This window comes from Taudactylus pleione, unplaced genomic scaffold (genome assembly GCF_031769625.1).
Source record: "Taudactylus pleione unplaced genomic scaffold, aTauple2 ptg001125l, whole genome shotgun sequence".
Lineage (NCBI taxonomy): Eukaryota > Metazoa > Chordata > Amphibia > Anura > Myobatrachidae > Taudactylus > Taudactylus pleione.
The window spans coordinates 680,194-700,683 of record NW_028285526.1 but is presented as its reverse complement, the minus strand read 5'-3'; the positions used below and the strand labels follow the sequence as shown (position 1 = coordinate 700,683).

General features: G+C 44.3%; 1 protein-coding gene across 3 annotated transcripts in view; it reads left to right on the top strand.

The window, feature by feature from the left end:
- Window positions 1–20,490, top strand: part of CHM (CHM Rab escort protein) — a 115,383-nt gene that overhangs the window by 2,627 nt on the left and 92,266 nt on the right. For all 3 annotated transcript variants that reach the window (XM_088461923.1, XM_088461924.1, XM_088461922.1), the window contains exons 2-3: window positions 11,464–11,530; window positions 18,863–18,935. In XM_088461923.1, the coding sequence (XP_088318049.1) occupies window positions 11,464–11,530; window positions 18,863–18,935 (140 nt within the window). The remainder of the gene's footprint in view (window positions 1–11,463; window positions 11,531–18,862; window positions 18,936–20,490) is intronic.

Below are 20,490 nucleotides of genomic sequence, written 5' to 3'. Positions count from 1 at the left end.
TACATAGTGACATCTGAGACATACATACAGTGGTAGTGTTCATTCTAGCACCCTGTACCTGTCCCAACCAGTGCAATTCTTCTTTCCTGCCTGGGATGTCGCTCTCTGCTCTGGTGCTTCTAGCACACTCAGCTGATGTAACAACCTAAGATACAGACCAGAGTGTGCTAGAAGCATCAGAGTAGATAGCGACATCCCAGGCAGGAAAGAGGAACTGCACTGGCTGTGACAGGTGCAGGGTGCTAGAGTGAACACCATTTGTACCAGCCAGTGAAGCCGCCTGTGGGTCTGTTGTTGATATGTGTTTAAAGGAAATAGAATCATTATAGGTCTTAATACCAATATGAGTGGGGGGATCTGATGTAGGAATAAACAATGTGTATAGGGCAGTGGTTCCCACATTTTTTTGAATCACGGCGCCCTAGAGTATCAGCATTTTTTCCACGGCACCCCTGGGCCAAAAGTGTCTTAATGAGAAATTCAGCAAAAAATAAATGAAGTCAATAGTGATTATATGTCACCCATAGGGTCAGTTATCTGGCGGGTGACAGGCTGCGCTTCTTTTTGTCCACATATTTTTTAATTGGTGGCCATTAGCACTGGTTTTACCTATCACACTGACTACAAATCATTTTATTTGGTACTGGACCACTAACCCGAGGCTCCGCTGCAAGTGCCCAGAGGCAAAGGGCACCCAGTATGGGAACCACTGGTATAGGGAATTGTTCCATATGTTACATAGAGGATTCTTAGTGGTCTATTTACTAACCCTTGGATGGACATAAAATCGACAGTGATAAGGTACCAGCCAATCAGCTCCTAACTGCCATTTTTCAAACACCGCCTGTGACATGGCAGTTAGGAGCTGATTGGCTGGTATCTCCGTTCATTATCTCCATCCAAGGCTTAGTAAATTGACCCCATATAGAGGAAATCCTGACAGTTGGGGGGTAGTCTCAGGGCATCTGTAGGGGGATCTGGTGCAGGTAGAAGCATATACTGGGTATCAGGGTATTATTCCATATACAGTATGTCACTTGCACAATGTACTTTACATTTGAGGGTTCTCAGTTGCAAAGTGACAACTGAGACCTACATACAGGGGTATTTCCTGGCAGACGGAGACTGGTGTCCGCGTGTCTTTAGGGGGATCTGGTACAGGTATAAACCATTTTGTTAATGCTTTGTATGACTAGAAATATTTTATATTGGATTTTCCCCCCATTTTCTAAACTGCTACAAATGATCAGACTTGGCTGCTATTACTATCTTCTTTCTTTGAGGTATAGTTACTAAAGTGCTGGGTCATAGAAGCGAAGATGTTGCCCGTAGCAACCAATCAGATTCACTTAACATTTATCTAGCACCTTATAGAAGATAATAGGTAGAATCTGATTGGTTGCTATGGGCAACATCTTCACTTCAGTGAACCGGCACTTTAGTAAATATACCCCTATGTATCAGCTTTCTGAATTGGTACTATGGGCCGGATTCAATTAGAGGCGAAAAGTGTCGTTTGGGGAAGTTTTCGCAAATTTTGGACTTTCCGCCTGTTTACAAAGTATCTCCATAGTCAATTCCAAGACGATTCGCCAAAGCGGAAACTCAATGTAATGTAATGTAATAGGCGGAGAAGTATCTCCTATGTATAGCAAGAGAAAAAAAGTGCAAAATCGTTATTTTGGGGTGCAAACATGGGGAAGCGACTCAGAACCCTTGGGACAGCCCCCCAAAGGACAAATCAACCAAACAAAATATTACCTCAGAACACCCCAAAAAAAGACATGTCATTTTTGGGGCAAAAAAGTAAAAAGTTGGGGGACAACTATAAAAACGACCGAAATAGACATCTTGGGGTGTTGTAAGGAGGGGCCATGAGTTTTTGGGATTGCAGGTGCATGTATGAGGGTGGTTTTTCAAGTTTTTAAAAAGTTCACTTTAGAAACACAAAAATATGCTAGCACCCATTTCAAGTACCCCAAATTTGTCAGGACTATTTATTCTCACCAAAAAATACTGTTTTCTACCATTTTTCAGCACTCTTACAAATAAGCAGATATAAAGCTTTAAACACAAATTAATGACACAAAGTACATTTATTAGGGCTAATATTACACGTCTGTACTGATTTCCAGTGTCAGTGCATCTTATTTTGGGGTACAGACTGATTCCCCCAATATATTCAGTACTTTCCGCCTGTTCTGCATTCGCCGCTTTCTGTGTTCGCCTGTTTTGGAATTGAATTAGGCGAAAATCGGGGACGCCCATGGAAAGATTCCGCCTCTATAACAGGCGAAGGAGGCGGAAAGTCAGACAGGCGAAACTTTGCCAACGTTTCGCCTGTAATTGAATACAGGCCTATATTTGTACTTTGGGGGCCTGTTATGTTTCTATACAAATACGGATGGAGCTATAGTTATTCAATATTGATTTCCCTAAATTGCTGCCTCTGACATTATTTGTTAAGCTGTATTTCTGAGTGTGAACTTGGGGGCAATAATTACAAAATCCTATATCGCACGTGCCAGCCTTCTGGATGGGCAGGTACGCATTCACCTAGATGGGCAGGTACTAGCATGCGTTCACCTAGATGGGCAGGGACGAGCATGCGTTCGCCTAGATGGGCAGGTACGAGCATGCGTTCACCTAGATGGGCAGGGACGAGCATGCGTTCACCTAGATGGGCGAGTACGAGCATGCGTTCACCTAGATGGGTGGGTACGAGCATGCGTTCACCTAGATGGGCGGGTACGAGCATGCGTTCACCTAGATGGGCGGGTACGAGCATGCGTTCACCTAGATGGGCGGGTACGAGAATGCGCTCACCTAGATGGGCAGGTACGAGCATGCGTTCACCTAGATGGGCAGGGACGAGCATGCGTTCACCTAGATGGGCAGGGACGAGCATGCATTCAGCTAGATGGGCAGGTACGAGCATGCATTCACCTAGATGGGCAGGGACGAGCATGCGTTCACCTAGATGGGCAGGGACGAGCATGCGTTCACCTAGATGGGCAGGGACGAGCATGCGTTCACCTAGATGGGCAGGGACGAGCATGCGTTCACCTAGATGGGCGGGTACGAGCATGCGTTCACCTAGATGGGCGGGTACGAGCATGCGTTCACCTAGATGGGCAGGGACGAGCATGCGTTCACCTAGATGGGCAGGGACGAGCATGCGTTCACCTAGATGGGCGGGGATGGGCAGGGACGAGCATGCGTTCACCTAGATGGGCAGGGACGAGCATGCGTTCACCTAGATGGGCGGGTTCGAGCATGCGTTCACCTAGATGGGCGGGTACGAGCATGCGTTCACCTAGATGGGCGGGTACGAGCATGCGTTCACCTAGATGGGCAGGGACGAGCATGCGTTCACCTAGATGGGCAGGGACGAGCATGCGTTCACCTAGATGGGCAGGGACGAGCATGCGTTCACCTAGATGGGCAGGGACGAGCATGCGTTCACCTAGATGGGCAGGGACGAGCATGCGCTCACCTAGATGGGCAGGTACGAGCATGCGTTCACCTAGATGGGCAGGGACGAGCATGCGTTCACCTAGATGGGCAGGTACGAGCATGCGTTCACCTAGATGGGCAGGGACGAGCATGCGTTCACCTAGATGGGCAGGGACGAGCATGCGTTCACCTAGATGGGCAGGGACGAGCATGCGTTCAGCTAGATGGGCAGGGACGAGCATGCGTTCACCTAGATGGGCAGGGACGAGCATGCGTTCACCTAGATGGGCAGGGACGAGCATGCGTTCACCTAGATGGGCAGGGACGAGCATGCGTTCACCTAGGGATGCCTTGTAGTGATAAATAGCATTAATCGCTTCCATACTTTTCCCCACCTAATGTGTGCCCCCTTGATTAGTAAAACTGATATCTGTGACCCCTCTATTATTAATGGCCTGGTGATCAGCGGTGCCTGGTTTCCTCCAAACATAACACCTGACATTCACGCCAAAGAGTTCAATCTTTGTCTCATCAGACCAGAGAATACGGATGATGGAGGCCACTGTGCTCATTGGGACCTTCAAAGCAGCAGATATTTTTCTGTATCCTTCCCCAGATTTGTGCCTCGAGACAATCCTGTCTCGGAGGTCTATAGACAATTCCTTGGCCGTCATGGTTTGTGCTCTGACATGCACTGTCAAGTGTGGGACCTCATATAGACAGGTGTATACCTTTCAAAATCATGTCCAATCAACTGAATTTACCATAGGTGGACTCCAATTAAGCTGTAGGAACATCTCAAGGATGTTCAGTGGAAACAAGATGCACCTGAGCTCAATTTTGAGCTTCATGGCAATACTTAATGTGATTACTTATGTACATGTGATTTCTTAGTTTTTTTTTTTAAATTAAATTTGCAAACAATTTCCATTTTGGAATAAGGCTGTAACATAATAAAATGTGGAAAAAGTGACGCGCTGTGAATACTTTCCGGATGCACTGTATATTCTGTGATATTTAATGTCACAAAGCATTGAAAGGAAGTCTAGTGTTCATTCTAGCACCCTGCATCTGACAGCCCGTGCGGTTCCTTTTTCCTGCCTGGGGTGTTGCTCTCTGCTCTGGTGCTTCTAGCACACTCAGCTGCTGGGATATGGACCAGAGTGTGCTAGAAACACCAAAGCAGAGAGCGACACCCCAGGTAGGAAAGAGGAACTGCACAGGCTGTGACAGGTGCAGGGTGCTAGAATGAACACTAGGGGGTATATGAGAGTTTTTAGAAGTGGAGGTTTTGCCCATAGCAACCAATCAGATTCTAGCTATTATCTTCTAGAAGGTGCTAGATCAATGATAAGTAGAATCTGATTGGTTGCTATGGGCAACATCTCAACTTCTAAAAACCCGCACTTTTAGTAATTATACCCCTAGAAATCTATTGTTCATTGTGATACAAATAATATGCAATATGCAGTTTATATAATATTACAAGTAATTTACAGAAAATGCAAAGCTCTCAATCTCTTCTTTCCTATTGTGACTCCACCAGATTCCGGGGGGTACATTTTCTAAGATGGGAGTTCTATTTAAGAAGTGATGTTGCCCATAGCAACCAATCAGATTCTGCTTCTCATTTACCTTCTAAAAGATTATAGCTGGAATCTGATTGGTTGCTATGAGCCACATCACTTCTTAATAGAACTCCCATCTTAGTAAATTGACTCCCTAGATTGCACATTTTTGTGCTGCAGTTAATCAGTGATAATATAAATCTGCTGAAGGTCTCGGCGATTGCAGCCTCTTTATAGGTCATTAATTGAGAATCACTAGTTATAAAATTGCCTAATAGCCAGTGAGACACGTGTGTAGTTTGCATAGTTCACAGCACTGTATTTTTTTTTTTATATTTTTGTTTTCACACAAGTTGCTCACTGTAGGCTGCCATATTTCTTTGAAGATTTAACCTAAAGTATATCTTACGGGTGCAAAAACCCCAACCAATACCACCTCTGCTTTCGTACTAAGCTGATTGGTCGGGATGTGTTATGCTGGGTACACACTGGCCAACACATCGGCCGCTCAGAGGCTGATGCATCGTGGGCACGTCGGCCAGTGTGTTTGTGTACAGACGATAGGTCTATGAATGACGTAGATCAGGCGCATCGCGTCAGCTGTGCAGCACAGCTGATGGCAAATATATCGTACACTCGCTGCAGAGGCCGGCGGGGAGGGGATCGCGACGGGAACCGCGGCCTGAGGCAGTATCTTTCCAGTGTGTACCGAGCTTCTGCACTGGAGAGGCCCAGACTGACCAGGATGAGTACATAAATAAGTTACTATGTATCACCTGCTCCCTTTCACATGTATGAACTGCTGCCCCTTACAGATGACCAGCATGCTGCATTTCTATAGATTTAGCGCCACCTCTTAATGCGCGGACTGTGCTTGGGCACCGCCAGGGTTAGCTGTGGACGACGGATTAGCTGGGACGACTTTATAACATAACAATTTATAATGGCCAAAAGGATTCTCCTCTTATCCTTGAAAAATGTCTGAAAAATGCACGTGGCCTGCAGTCCGCTCTGCTGGAAAACGCCAGTCCATTAATAACCTGTAATGGCGCATTAGGGAGCCTCCAGCCGCGCTCTGCTCATAAAGAAAGATATATTCTTCCTCCATAGTTGTCAATAAGCTGTTTATAGCCTCATCCTCACATGTTAGAACTTATCTTCATTTCAGCCACTGATTTTTCATTTGCCAATTGTCCATTTTTAAGCATTGATTTCTCCCTTACGGTGATGAGAATAAATGTGCGGAGCTCCAATGCTGCTTAAATGATTAGGAAAAGAGAGTAACTTTTGGAAAGTTTGTTTACTTCATCTTGTCACAGTCAGACGCCGCGCACATCTGTCAGGGCTTCAGAGTCCCGCAGTCGTCCGAGGGCCGTGGAATGAGAATGACCTGAGCATTGCTATTCTCTCGATAGAGGGGAATATGCCCTATTTATAAGTAGGATTTATGTCTACTTCTGTTCTGTAAATGTTCAGTAAAACATATTCGTTCTGCGAAGGTGCTGTCATTCCTCCATATATTTACCTTCGTTTATAATGGAGGCTGTCGGTGATAGCGGACTCCCTATATTGGATAGAACCGCGTTCCTCCCCAGCAGCGCAGAACTAGCCCCAGAGTTCCGCCAGAGTGCCTCAGCTTATGGCAGACTTTGTTGGGAGACAGACGTTTCTATATGGAAGAGTTGGGCGCACTGTGAGCGTTTGATGTTTCCAGATTTGCGCAGTGGTCTCTTCTGATTCTTGCAGCTTGATGCAACCTAGATGCTCTTCTTTTGTGCCGAGGCGTCTCCTGAGTGCGTTCATGGGCACTGGGCGACCATCTTGGAGCAAAGAAATGTGATTTTGCCGTGTGCTTTGTAAATGAGGACCACAGCGTGCACAAGTTCGGCCTGCCATGGTGATACTGTTCCTCCAGTCATTTCATCAGACTGTAGTGTTCATTCTAGCACCCTGTACCTGTCACAGCCCGTGCAGTTCCTCTCTCCTGCCTGGGGTGTCACTCTATGCTCTGGTGCTTCTAGTACACTCAGCGGATGCAACAAACAGCTGGGATATGGACCAGTGTGTGCTAGAAGCACCAGAGTAGAGAGTGACACCCCAGACAGGAGAGATGAACTGCACGGCTTGTGACTAGAATGAACACTATATACTGTATGCCACTGAGACTTACAGGGAAAGCCAGGGATAACCACTTGGCTGTAAGCAGCAGTTGATTTCAATAATTAAATTAAAAATTGATGCCCCGATTGAGAGTCGCACGCAATTCCATTTGCGGACAGAACTAGCGATTTTTAGCGAACTGCCATATCTCTGTCCATGGCCGAGTGGGTGTAACTGGGCGTTCGCACGTAGGATACGCGTGTCGCATGGAAGCGGAGTTGTGGAATATTCAGAAGTGACCATACGCAGGGATCCATCCGACATCAGACTGGTCTCTTGCACCAAGAATAGCGCTGGTGCAAGTGCGCCGATGATGATGGGCGCTTTCACAAGCGGATGTTTGTGGGCAGAGCAACTATAAATCATGCCCGTAGAGTGTAAGTTCCGCTGGGGAGGGGCTGATGTATCGCTGTACAGTAAATAGAGAATAATATACGGTGCTAAACCATGTATGCAGCAAAGTCATGCGCAGTCCCTCGTTATTTCTGATAACTGCGAGGCGACCCTCGTCTTGGATAATAGCACAACAAAAAACAAACATGCAATGCCCTCTTGTACTGTACCGTGATGCCCTATGCTGCCCTGAGCCTTTTGCTTTCAGATATCATTCATTAATGATAAGGTGCACCTTATATACATCATTTATTACATTAATAATAGATAACCGAGGGACGCGCAATAAGTCGCACGTGACAATGATTTTTCTGCAGGATTTTATTCTCTGGCCTTGGTCACGTGTGAATAATTATCAGCCGCCGTTTCCCAGTCCTACCTGCCGGTAATTGTGGGTAATGTGAGCGCGCGCTATTACCTTATAAATGCACTCCCAGTAAATTTTCTACTTCTATGCAATTTCCCTTCCGTCCTGATGTCCGCGGTTATAAATAACACACAAAACGACTTTCAAGGTAGAAGGCAGGAATCCATTTTGAAACGTTCTGTAAAGTAGAGAATGATTTATAGTTTCATATGATTTTGTCTGAACGCGCTCGAGCTTCGCCAGGTCATCAGAACCCTGTCAGGGGAATCTATTATTTATCGTTTCACAGGCAGCACCGCTGTAAGTAGTTTATTTTATGTTTAAATTCTGTAAGTACAATGTTAAGAAAAATCCATTTTTGATTCCAGCCTGGTTATGAAAATCTATCACTCGAAGGAAAAACAAAAGAACATTTTATTTGACTGAAATGAAATAATACGGCAGAAATCCGCATCCTCACTCAGGGAGAAATGGCTGAGAAACCTTTTATTTCTTTCTTATAACATAAAGGTTCATTTAGGGACTGACATTCGCAGGGAGGGTCCTGTCGTTCCTATGTACAGATCATTTCACAGTTTGGGAAATACTCGTAGGGTTTTGATAACCAAAGACGTGTGATTGAGTCTCTGGCGAGTGGGTGGGACATAGGTGGGTACGTTTCCATTAGTTTAGGCTTTCATTGGGAAGAGAAGATCAATCACAACTATTACACTTCCTTTGTTCTTTACAGTAAATCCACTTTAAAAGAGTATTACTGAGCTAAATATGTTAAATACATCTTTCCAAGATGCTTTCTGCATTATGCCACTGCAGAAGGTAAACCGCTTAGGAGGGAGTGATGCTCTGCGTTTCATCACTGTTGGATGTACTGGCTTGCAGTCTCCTAAGTAACAGTAATGCTCTGCGCAGATTAACAGTAATGCTCTGCGCAGATTGGCGGATTCAAACAAAGGATTTATGGATATCTTCCTTTTTCAGATACCCTTTTCAATGTGACTGTAGTGAGGATTGAATCTATCTATGTATCTCATATCTGTCTGTCTGCCTGCCTGCCTGCCTATCTATTTATCTATCTATCTATCTATCTGTCTATCTATCTCATATCTATCTGTCTATCTACAGTATCCTCTATCTATCTATCTATCTATCTATCTCATATCTATCTATCTATCTATCTATCTATCATCTATCTGTCTATCTACAGTATCCTATATCTATCTATCTATCTATCTATCTATCTATCTATCTCATATCTATCTATCCTATCTATCTATCTCATATCTATCTCATATCTATCTATCTATCTATCTCATATCTATCTGTCTATCTACAGTATCCTATATCTATCTATCTATCTATCTATCTATCTATCTATCTATCTATCTATCTATCTATCTCATATCTATCTCGTATATATCTATCTATCTCTTATCTATCTGTCTATCTATCTCATATCTATCTGTCTATCTATCTATCTATCTATCTATCTATCTCATATCTATCTATTTATCTGCAGTATCCTATATCTATCTATCTCATATCTATCTATCTATGTACAGTATCATCTATCTATCTATCTATCTATCTATCTATCTATCTATCTATCTATCTATCTATCTATCTATCTCATATCTATCTCGTATATATCTATCTATCTCTTATCTATTTGTCTGTCTGTCTGTCTATCTAACTCATATCTATCTGTCTATCTACAGTATCATCTATCTATCTATCTATCTATCTATCTATCTATCTATCTATCTATCTATCTATCTATCTAATATCTATCTCGTATATATCTATCTATCTCTTATCTATCTGTCTATCTATCTCATATCTATCTATCTATCTATCTATCTATCTATCTATCTATCTATCTATCTATCTATCATCTATCTCGTATATATCTATCTATCTCTTATCTATTTGTCTGTCTGTCTGTCTATCTAACTCATATCTATCTGTCTATCTACAGTATCCTATATCTATCTATCTATCTATCTATCTCATATCTATCTCGTATATATCTATCTATATCTTATCTATCTGTCTATCTATCTCATATCTATCTATCTGCAGTATCCTATATCTATCTATCTCATATCTATCTATCTATGTACAGTATCTATCTATCTCATATCTATCTGTCTATCTACAGTATCCTCTATCTATCTATCTATCTATCTATCTATCTATCTATCTATCTATCTATCTATCTATCTATCTATCTATCTCATATCTATCTCGTATATATCTATCTATCTCTTATCTATCTGTCTATCTATCTCATATCTATCTATCTGCAGTATCCTATATCTATCTATCTCATATCTATCTATCTATGTACAGTATCTATCTATCTCATATCTATCTGTCTATCTATCTATCTATCTATCTATCTATCTATCTATCTATCTATCTATCTATCTATCTATCTCATATCTATCTCGTATATATCTATCTATCTCTTATCTATTTGTCTGTCTGTCTATCTAACTCATATCTATCTAACTCATATCTATCTAACTCATCTATCTCATATCTATCTATCTTTCTATCTATTTATCTCCTATCTATATATCTATCTATCTCATATCTATCTCGTATATATCTATCTATCTCTTATCTATTTGTCTGTCTGTCTATCTAACTCATATCTATCTAACTCATCTATCTCATATCTATCTTTCTATCTCCTATCTATATATCTATCTATCTCATATCTATCTATCTCATATCTATCTATCTCTTATCTATTTGTCTGTCTGTCTATCTCATCTATCTAACTCTTATCTATCTATCTCTCTAATATCTATCTATCTATCTATCTATCTATCTATCTATCTATCTATCTATCTATCTATCTATCTATCTATCTACATCTATATGCCTATGAATACATTGTGGTGTTTTCACATTCATGGACATGTCAGAGACAGCACTGTACCTTCCTCTGTATAGTAAATACATCCTCATCTAGTTACAATTCAGCCTCACAATACATTATAGTAATAGTTATTTATGACCGTGTGTGCCGTCAGTATATTGGCATTTTCCTGGCTGTCGGGGGGTGCTGGTGTCTATTGTCCCGCATAGAAAAGAGGCGTTAGTAAGTCCGTCCGGCCCCATCACACTCAGTATGCAGTGCTTACACAATGTGCTATACAATATAATGATTATTCCTGTAACACACAGAGGGGTCCATGTATCAAGCAGTGAAAAGTATGGAGAAGTGTCCCAGTGGTGAAGTTGCCCATAGCAACCAATCAGCTTTGAAGTAGCATTTATCAAGTACAGTCTATAAAATAATAGGAGCTGATTGGTTGCTATGGGCAACTGCTCCACATCTCCATGCTTTCCACTGCTTGATACATAAATCCCAGAGTCCCGGCAGCCACATCCCTAAGGTGCACATCAGGATTAGAGGTTCCGATGCTTTTACCCTCGGGGTCCAGGTATTGCCCAAATTGGAGGTGGTTCAACCTATCAGAAGTGCTGAAAGTGTTCTTCTCTCCGCAGGGCTGCCAGAGTCCATCATCGCGGCCGCCTGCTCGCGGATTGGGCAGCGGGTTCTGCACCTTGATGCGTAAGTCATTGCGTTCATGGGAAGCGGTTTATTCTTTCACCGTACATTAACTGTATGAATAATGATTACCGTGGTTACGCGTATATATTCTATGTTACAGAGCAGACAGAATGAGCGCTGTGATCAGGGTACTGAGCTAGCGCACATAGCGTTTGTCATTGTTTCCATATGCGCTAAAAGAGTAAAATGATTTGGATACATTGATGGAGTAACACAAATTGTCCCCATTGCCTGTCTGTAATCGGTGGTGTTACGACCAGCTTCCATAGTGTGATGGTGGGCACATTGCGGCCATGGTGCGTAATGGAAGGTAGAGGGATCTTGCGTGTTTTCACACTGCGCCTGTTTCGGAGCGGAGCCTATGCAGGCACGGGCAAGGCAGAGTTATATGCAGCTCAGTAGCAGCTGAAGGGGGTGTTATTGGATGGTAAGGGGTGTAATCACATAGCGTAAGTTCAGAGAGGGTGGGTCTATGGAATTGCTGAGTTGTATGTAAATATTAGTGTTCGTTCTAGCACCCTGCACCTGTCACAGCCCGTGCAGTTCCTCTTTCCTGCCTGGGGTGTCACTCTCTGCTCTGGTGCTTCTGGCACACTCTGGTCTGTATCACAGTAGTTTGTTGCATTAGCTGAGTGTGCTAGAAGCACCAGAGCAGTGAGCGACACCCCAGGCAGCATAGCATAACTCTACGGGATGTGACAGGTGCAGGGTGCTAGAATGAACACTAATTACACCTGTTTCCGGACTGATATTTTGCACCAGAGACAGGGCTGGTGGAAGTGCGCAGTGATAATGATGGCGGTGGCTGTGGAACCAAGCGTACAGATGGGGAGATCTGACCTCAGAGATGAGCGATACTCTGCCTGTAGGCGAATACCCGCATTTGTTTCCATGTACGCAGTGCGGACGCGCTTACAGCCGACTTGCGCTTACCTCTGCATCCAGCCCATATGAGATAACCTGCTAATGAGCCCTATGTAATGTATACAGATGCCGTGCTGAGATGTCCGCCATTGCTACGACTAATCTCCTATTACATCAGGAATAGGAGAGCTGGACCCCTCCTACAGCGCACTTCAATGAATGGGAAACTGTATGCTTGGGATTATCATGTTAAATAGGGAATTAGTGACATCATGTGAGCGATTTGTAAATCACACTATTACTGACAATAAAAGGCACTGGCATATTACGCAGTGCTGACGTATTACACAACCGAATTAATACATTAACCTGAAACGCTTTATATTGATAGCCCTGACCCACATGAGCTTACAATCTGATCGGTGTGAGAAACATTCCTTACCTACAGTAGCTTCTTACTGAATGATTTCTGTTATGTTGGAGCTGATTCTGCATTGGGGCTCAGCTGAGATGCTTAGTTCAGGGAACCCATTGTGACTGGTTATATGGCTGTTTGTGCATTGGGGCTCAGCTGAGATGCTTAGTTCAGGGAACCCATTGTGACTGGTTATATGACTGTTAGTGCATTGGGGCTCAGCTGAGATGCTTAGTTCAGGGAACCCATGGTGACTGGTTATATGGCTGATTCTGCATTGGGGCTCAGCTGAGATGCTTAGTTCAGGGAACCCATTGTGACTGGTTATATGACTGTTAGTGCATTGGGGCTCAGCTGAGATGCTTAGTTCAGGGAACCCATGGTGACTGGTTATATGACTGATTCTGCATTGGGGCTCAGCTGAGATGCTTAGTTCAGGGAACCCATTGTGACTGATTATATGACTGTTAGTGCATTGGGGCTCAGCTGAGATGCTTAGTTCAGGGAGCCCATTGTGACTGGCTATATGACTGATTCTGCATTGGGGCTCAGCTGAGATGCTTAGTTCAGGGAACCCATTGTGACTGGTTATATGACTGATTCTGCATTGGGGCTCAGCTGAGATGCTTAGTTCAGGGAACCCATTGCGACTGGTTATATGACTGATTCTGCATTGGGGCTCAGCTGAGATGCTTAGGTCAGGGAACCCATTGTGACTGGTTATATGACTGATTCTGCATTGGGGCTCAGCTGAGATGCTTAGGTCAGGGAACCCATTGTGACTGGTTATATGACTGATTCTGCATTGGGGCTCAGCTGAGATGCTTAGTTCAGGGAACCCATTGTGACTGGTTATATGGCTGTTTGTGCATTGGGGCTCAGCTGAGATGCTTAGTTCAGGGAACCCATTGTGACTGGTTATATGACTGTTAGTGCATTGGGGCTCAGCTGAGATGCTTAGTTCAGGGAACCCATGGTGACTGGTTATATGACTGATTCTGCATTGGGGCTCAGCTGAGATGCTTAGTTCAGGGAACCCATTGTGACTGGTTATATGACTGTTAGTGCATTGGGGCTCAGCTGAGATGCTTAGTTCAGGGAACCCATTGTGACTGGTTATATGGCTGTTTGTGCATTGGGGCTCAGCTGAGATGCTTAGTTCAGGGAACCCATTGTGACTGGTTATATGGCTGTTTGTGCATTGGGGCTCAGCTGAGATGCTTAGTTCAGGGAACCATTGTGACTGGTTATATGACTGTTAGTGCATTGGGGCTCAGCTGAGATGCTTAGTTCAGGGAACCCATGGTGACTGGTTATATGACTGATTCTGCATTGGGGCTCAGCTGAGATGCTTAGTTCAGGGAACCCCTTGTGACTGGTTATATGGCTGTTTCTGCATTGGGGCTCAGCTGAGATGCTTAGTTCAGGGAACCCATTGTGACTGGTTATATGGCTGTTTCTGCATTGGGGCTCAGCTGGGATGCTTAGTTCAGGAAGACCATTGTGACTGGTTATATGACTGATTCTGCATTGGGGCTCAGCTGAGATGCTTAGTTCAGGGAACCCATTGTGACTGGTTATATGACTGTTAGTGCATTGGGGCTCAGCTGAGATGCTTAGTTCAGGGAATCCATTGTGACTGGTTATATGGCTGATTCTGCATTGGGGCTCAGCTGAGATGCTTAGTTCAGGGAACCCATTGTGACTGGACTGATTCTGCATTGGGGCTCAGCTGAGATGCTTAGTTCAGGGAACCCATTGTGACTGATTATATGACTGTTAATGCATTGGGGCTCAGCTGAGATGCTTAGTTCAGGGAGCCCATTGTGACTGGTTATATGACTGATTCTGCATTGGGGCTCAGCTGAGATGCTTAGTTCAGGGAACCCATTGTGACTGGTTATATGACTGATTCTGCATTGGGGCTCAGCTGAGATGCTTAGCTCAGGGAACCCATTGCGACTGGTTATATGACTGATTCTGCATTGGGGCTCAGCTGAGATGCTTAGGTCAGGGAACCCATTGTGACTGGTTATATGACTGATTCTGCATTGGGGCTCAGCTGAGATGCTTAGGTCAGGGAACCCATTGTGACTGGTTATATGACTGATTCTGCATTGGGGCTCAGCTGAGATGCTTAGTTCAGGGAACCCATTGTGACTGGTTATATGGCTGTTTGTGCATTGGGGCTCAGCTGAGATGCTTAGTTCAGGGAACCCATTGTGACTGGTTATATGACTGTTAGTGCATTGGGGCTCAGCTGAGATGCTTAGTTCAGGGAACCCATGGTGACTGGTTATATGACTGATTCTGCATTGGGGCTCAGCTGAGGTGCTTAGTTCAGGGAACCCATTGTGACTGGTTATATGACTGTTGGTGCATTGGGGCTCAGCTGAGATGCTTAGTTCAGGGAACCCATTGTGACTGGTTATATGGCTGATTCTGCATTGGGGCTCAGCTGAGATGCTTAGTTCAGGGAACCCATGGTGACTGGTTATATGGCTGTTTGTGCATTGGGGCTCAGCTGAGATGCTTAGTTCAGGGAACCATTGTGACTGGTTATATGACTGTTAGTGCATTGGGGCTCAGCTGAGATGCTTAGTTCAGGGAACCCATGGTGACTGGTTATATGACTGATTCTGCATTGGGGCTCAGCTGAGATGCTTAGTTCAGGGAACCCCTTGTGACTGGTTATATGGCTGTTTCTGCATTGGGGCTCAGCTGAGATGCTTAGTTCAGGGAACCCATTGTGACTGGTTATATGGCTGTTTCTGCATTGGGGCTCAGCTGAGATGCTTAGTTCAGGGAACCCATTGTGACTGGTTATATGACTGATTCTGCATTGGGGCTCAGCTGAGATGCTTAGTTCAGGGAACCCATTGTGACTGGTTATATGACTGTTAGTGCATTGGGGCTCAGCTGAGATGCTTAGTTCAGGGAACCCATTGTGACTGGTTATATGGCTGATTCTGCATTGGGGCTCAGCTGAGATGCTTAGTTCAGGGAACCCATTGTGACTGATTATATGACTGTTAGTGCATTGGGGCTCAGCTGAGATGCTTAGTTCAGGGAGCCCATTGTGACTGGTTATATGACTGATTCTGCATTGGGGCTCAGCTGAGATGCTTAGTTCAGGGAACCCATTGTGACTGGTTATATGACTGATTCTGCATTGGGGCTCAGCTGAGATGCTTAGTTCAGGGAACCCATTGCGACTGGTTATATGACTGATTCTGCATTGGGGCTCAGCTGAGATGCTTAGTTCAGGGAACCCATTGTGACTGGTTATATGACTGATTCTGCATTGGGGCTCAGCTGAGATGCTTCATTCAGGGAACCCATTGTGACTGGTTATATGACTGATTCTGCATTGGGGCTCAGCTGAGATGCTTAGTTCAGGGAACCAATTGTGACTGGTTATATGGCTGATTCTGCATTGGGGCTCAGCTGAGATGCTTAGTTCAGGGAACCCATTGTGACTGGTTATATGGCTGTTTGTGCATTGGGGCTCAGCTGAGATGCTTAGTTCAGAGAACCCATTGTGACTGGTTATATGACTGTTAGTACATTGCCCTGTCTTGTGCTCACTGGAATTACATCCGGTTCGTTGGACGCACCTAAACTTAATATGTCCGGAGTTTGTAGCCACTTTTGCGCGTTCTGATAGTTACTTCCTCCTATTGATCATTTTATCTCTATTGCGGGGCCCGTTCACACTGAATTCGCCGACCAGCAATGCACCGAAGCATGCGGACCTTTATAACGCTGAGTAAATGAGCCACACAGATTCGATATGCCTTAATAACAGCAAATAATCTGCTTACTGTTTGTGCAGCGCTGGGATCACTGAACCACTCTGTACCTCATACACAATTACGCCTTTAATCTCCAATGTGCATTTCTGAATGTACAAGCAAGTGCGGGAACTAATGGTATAGACGAGGTCCATTAAAAAGCACTGAGTAGCACCTTTGTTGATTTATATATCCAGGCCCAGCCTCACCATCAGCGGCAGCTAATCTTATTCAGAATAGGCCCTTGATTGCCCGCTTGTCATAAATTCCTGCCGACTGATTTGAAACCAAAGTCAGCTTCTGCCAAATTGTAATTGAAGGAGGCCCGTCGGTGTGTGCCAGCTATCCATCTCAATAAATGTAGTCTGTGCCTCTTCTCAGAAAGCCACATTCACTGGAGATATTAATGAGATGTTGACATGTGAAATTTCAAGAATAGACATTAAGCGATTTAGAAAAGTCATTTGCAATTCAAAGTGCGGAGATCGGCATTCAGGCCTAAAACGCTGGAGCGCACGGCAAACCGGCCGCCAGAAAGTTTGTTTCTCTTTTTTCTACTTCTTTTATTAAAAATTAATTTTGTTCCCACAAGTAACATTGGGCCTTTGGTCAGCAGATTTTATTGTTCATATTTCTGCTGGGAAGATTTACTAACCCGCGCTTTGTCAAAGCCCACCGCTGATCTGCGGCTCTGACCGATGGACTTAAAACGGCAACAGAAATAAACGCTAAATCAGCCTGGATTAGTCAAATCTGCTGATCACCGTTGGCGTTGAGAAAGCGCGGGTTAGTAAATCTCTGCCCCTGTGTTCACAAGCAATGCAGCTTTGCCGCTTCCAGTTTTAATTGTTGCGTTTTTTTGGCGTGGAGATGCAGGGATCTGGCGCGCCGATAGGGACTGTTAGGTGTGTCTGAAGCCACAGTATGAAAAGACACATCTGTATAGAAATGTTTTTTTTGTTTAGTTCACAAAAAAATATTTATCGTTTGTTTGTGTAATTCCAACTTATTGTTATTTCTGTATTTATAAAGCGCCAACATGGCTGCTCTTTAAGGGAAACTGTAGTATTTGGTGATCTTTTATTATTAACAGTTATTTATATAGTGTTCACTCTAGGTCCGGCGACAGACCTAGAGAAAGGGCATTCTGTGCGTGCCCCCGGAAAGGCGTGACTAAGGGAAAGGGGGTGTGCATTTATGTCGCGTCCCCCTTTTGGCACTTTTGTAGGGCGTGCCTGGCACTTACGGACATGCCGGGCAACCCCCTAGCATTGCAGTCACTGTGAATGGATGCGCTCGGCATCCATTCACCGGCGGTGACCGCTGCACCTCCGTTTTCCCCACCCGCGGGACATTGAGGCCCGCAGGAGGGGTCAGAACCCGCAGGCTATTTCAGTGGAGCGCCACGCCAGAGGGCTGGGTGCTTTCTGCCCTTTAGTAATAGGGCAGGGCGCGGCACCCCGCTGAAACAGCCTAGCGGGAACGCTACATACATATTACAAAGTGCATTGCAATGACTTTATTTGGTCCAATGTTTCATTTTTCCAAACAGGAGCCCCTCGCCCAGGTTTTTTTGTTGAGTGGAGTATAAGGATTAAACTAAAAATCAAGATTTAAATTACCCTGAACTCTCATTTCTCATCTCTAAGCGCCCTACGCTGACCCCTCCTTTGCCGCCCGCAGTTGTCGATGCCCCTCCCTCGCTATCTCACCTGAGTTTTGTGGGTATTGTTCTCACACTCTATCCTGACCTGGGTCATCCTTTAACCTCTGCCATTGACTTCTGTCACCATTGTTTTGTATCCTTTGTTATCTCCTCAAATAAATGATCTCAGTAACCCATCAGTGTTATTATGTAATCTGTTATACTGTGCCAGTTGTACTCTTTATATAATAGTTTCGTCTATAGGACGGCGTAGTTGGCGTAATAGAATAATGTACTTTACTGTGTACTTATGAGTTTTGCTACTTTCATCAAACTAATTTCTTCTTTGTTAAATACTGTCATTAATACCATGGATTGTGTCTAATTGTTATATTTGGATATATGAATATACCTACAGCAGCATCGTGCCAAGAAACATAACCGTTAATCTGAGCTTCTGCCTGATGAATTCTAAGTGAATCCTCTGTCTGTACATTTATATTTCTTTAGAACACAAATCATCAGGATACTCAGACAGTTCCAAATTAATTACAAAGTACTTTTTTTATTAGATCCTTTTAACGTAGACCTATTTTTTTCCCCCCATCTTGCAGGAGAAGTTATTATGGTGGGAGTTGGGCCAGTTTCACATTTTCAGGGTTACAGACCTGGATTGAAGACTACAAGGTAAATGCTGCGACTATCAATGGAAACGCATTCAGTTTATTTGCTCAATAGTGACAGCAGATCCCAGCAATAGCCAATAACAAGAGCAGATCCCAGCAATAGCCAATAACAACAGCAGATCCCGGCAATAGCCTAATAATGACAGCAGATCCCAGCAATAGTCTAATAATGACAGCAGATCCCAGCAATAACCTAATAATGACAGCAGATCCCAGCAATAGCCAATAACAACAGCAGATCCCAGCAATAGCCTAATAACGACAGCAGATCACAGCAATAGCCTAATAATGACAGCAGATCCCAGCAATAGCCTAATAGCGACAGCAGATCCCAGCAATAGCCTACTAACGACAGCAGATCCCAGCAATAGCTTGGAAATAGAATGGAAACGCATTCAGTTTATTTGCTCAATAGGGACAGCAGATCCGAGCAATAACAACAGCAGATCCCAGCAATAGCCTAATAATGACAGCAGATCCCAGCAATAGCCAATAACAACAGCAGATCCCAGCAATAGCCAATAACAACAGCAGATCCCAGCAATAGCCTAATAAAGACAGCAGATCCCAGCAATAGCCTAGTAACGACAGCAGATCCCAGCAATAGCTTAATAACGACAACAGATCCCCAGCCATAGCCTAATAACGACAGCAGATCCCAGCAATAGCCTAATAACGACAGCAGATCCCAGCAATAGCCTAATAACGACAGCAGATCCCAGCCATAGCCTAATAACGACAGCAGATCCCAGCCATAGCCGGATAACGACAGCAGATCCCAGCCATAGCCTAATAACGACAGCAGATCCCAGCCATAGCCTGATAACGACAGCAGATCCCAGCCATAGCCTAATAACGACAGCAGATCCCAGCCATAGCCTAATAACGACAGCAGATCCCAGCAATAGCTTGGAAATAGAATGGAAACGCATTCAGTTTATTTGCTCAATAGGGACAGCAGATCCGAGCAATAACAACAGCAGATCCCAGCCATAGCCTAATAACAACAGCAGATCCCAGCAGTAGCCTAATAACAACAGCAGATCCCAGCAATAGCCTAATAACGACAGCAGATCCCAGCAATAGCCTAATAACGACAGCAGATCCCAGCCATAGCCTAATAACGACAGCAGATCCCAGCAATAGCCTAATAACGACAGCAGATCCCAGCCATAGCCTAATAATGACAGCAGATCTCAGCCATAGCCTAATAATGACAGCAGATCCCAGTAGTAGCCTAATAATGACAGCAGATCCCAGTAGTAGCCTAATAATGACAGCAGATCCCAGCAGTAGCCTAATAACGACAGCAGATCCCAGCAATAGCCTAATAATGACAGCAGATCCCAGCAATAGCCAATAACGACAGAGCCCAGCAATTGTCCTTGTACTGCCCATACTCCTATTTATCCAGTCTCTGAGCTTTAACGCCAGCGCCTGGATCTGCAGCTGACCAAGGTGAATGGGTCAGACCCAGTGACCGAATCATTTACTATCTGATGCACGTAAACGCTGGCATACGGCTGTCGTGATGCAACATTTAGCTTTGTACATGG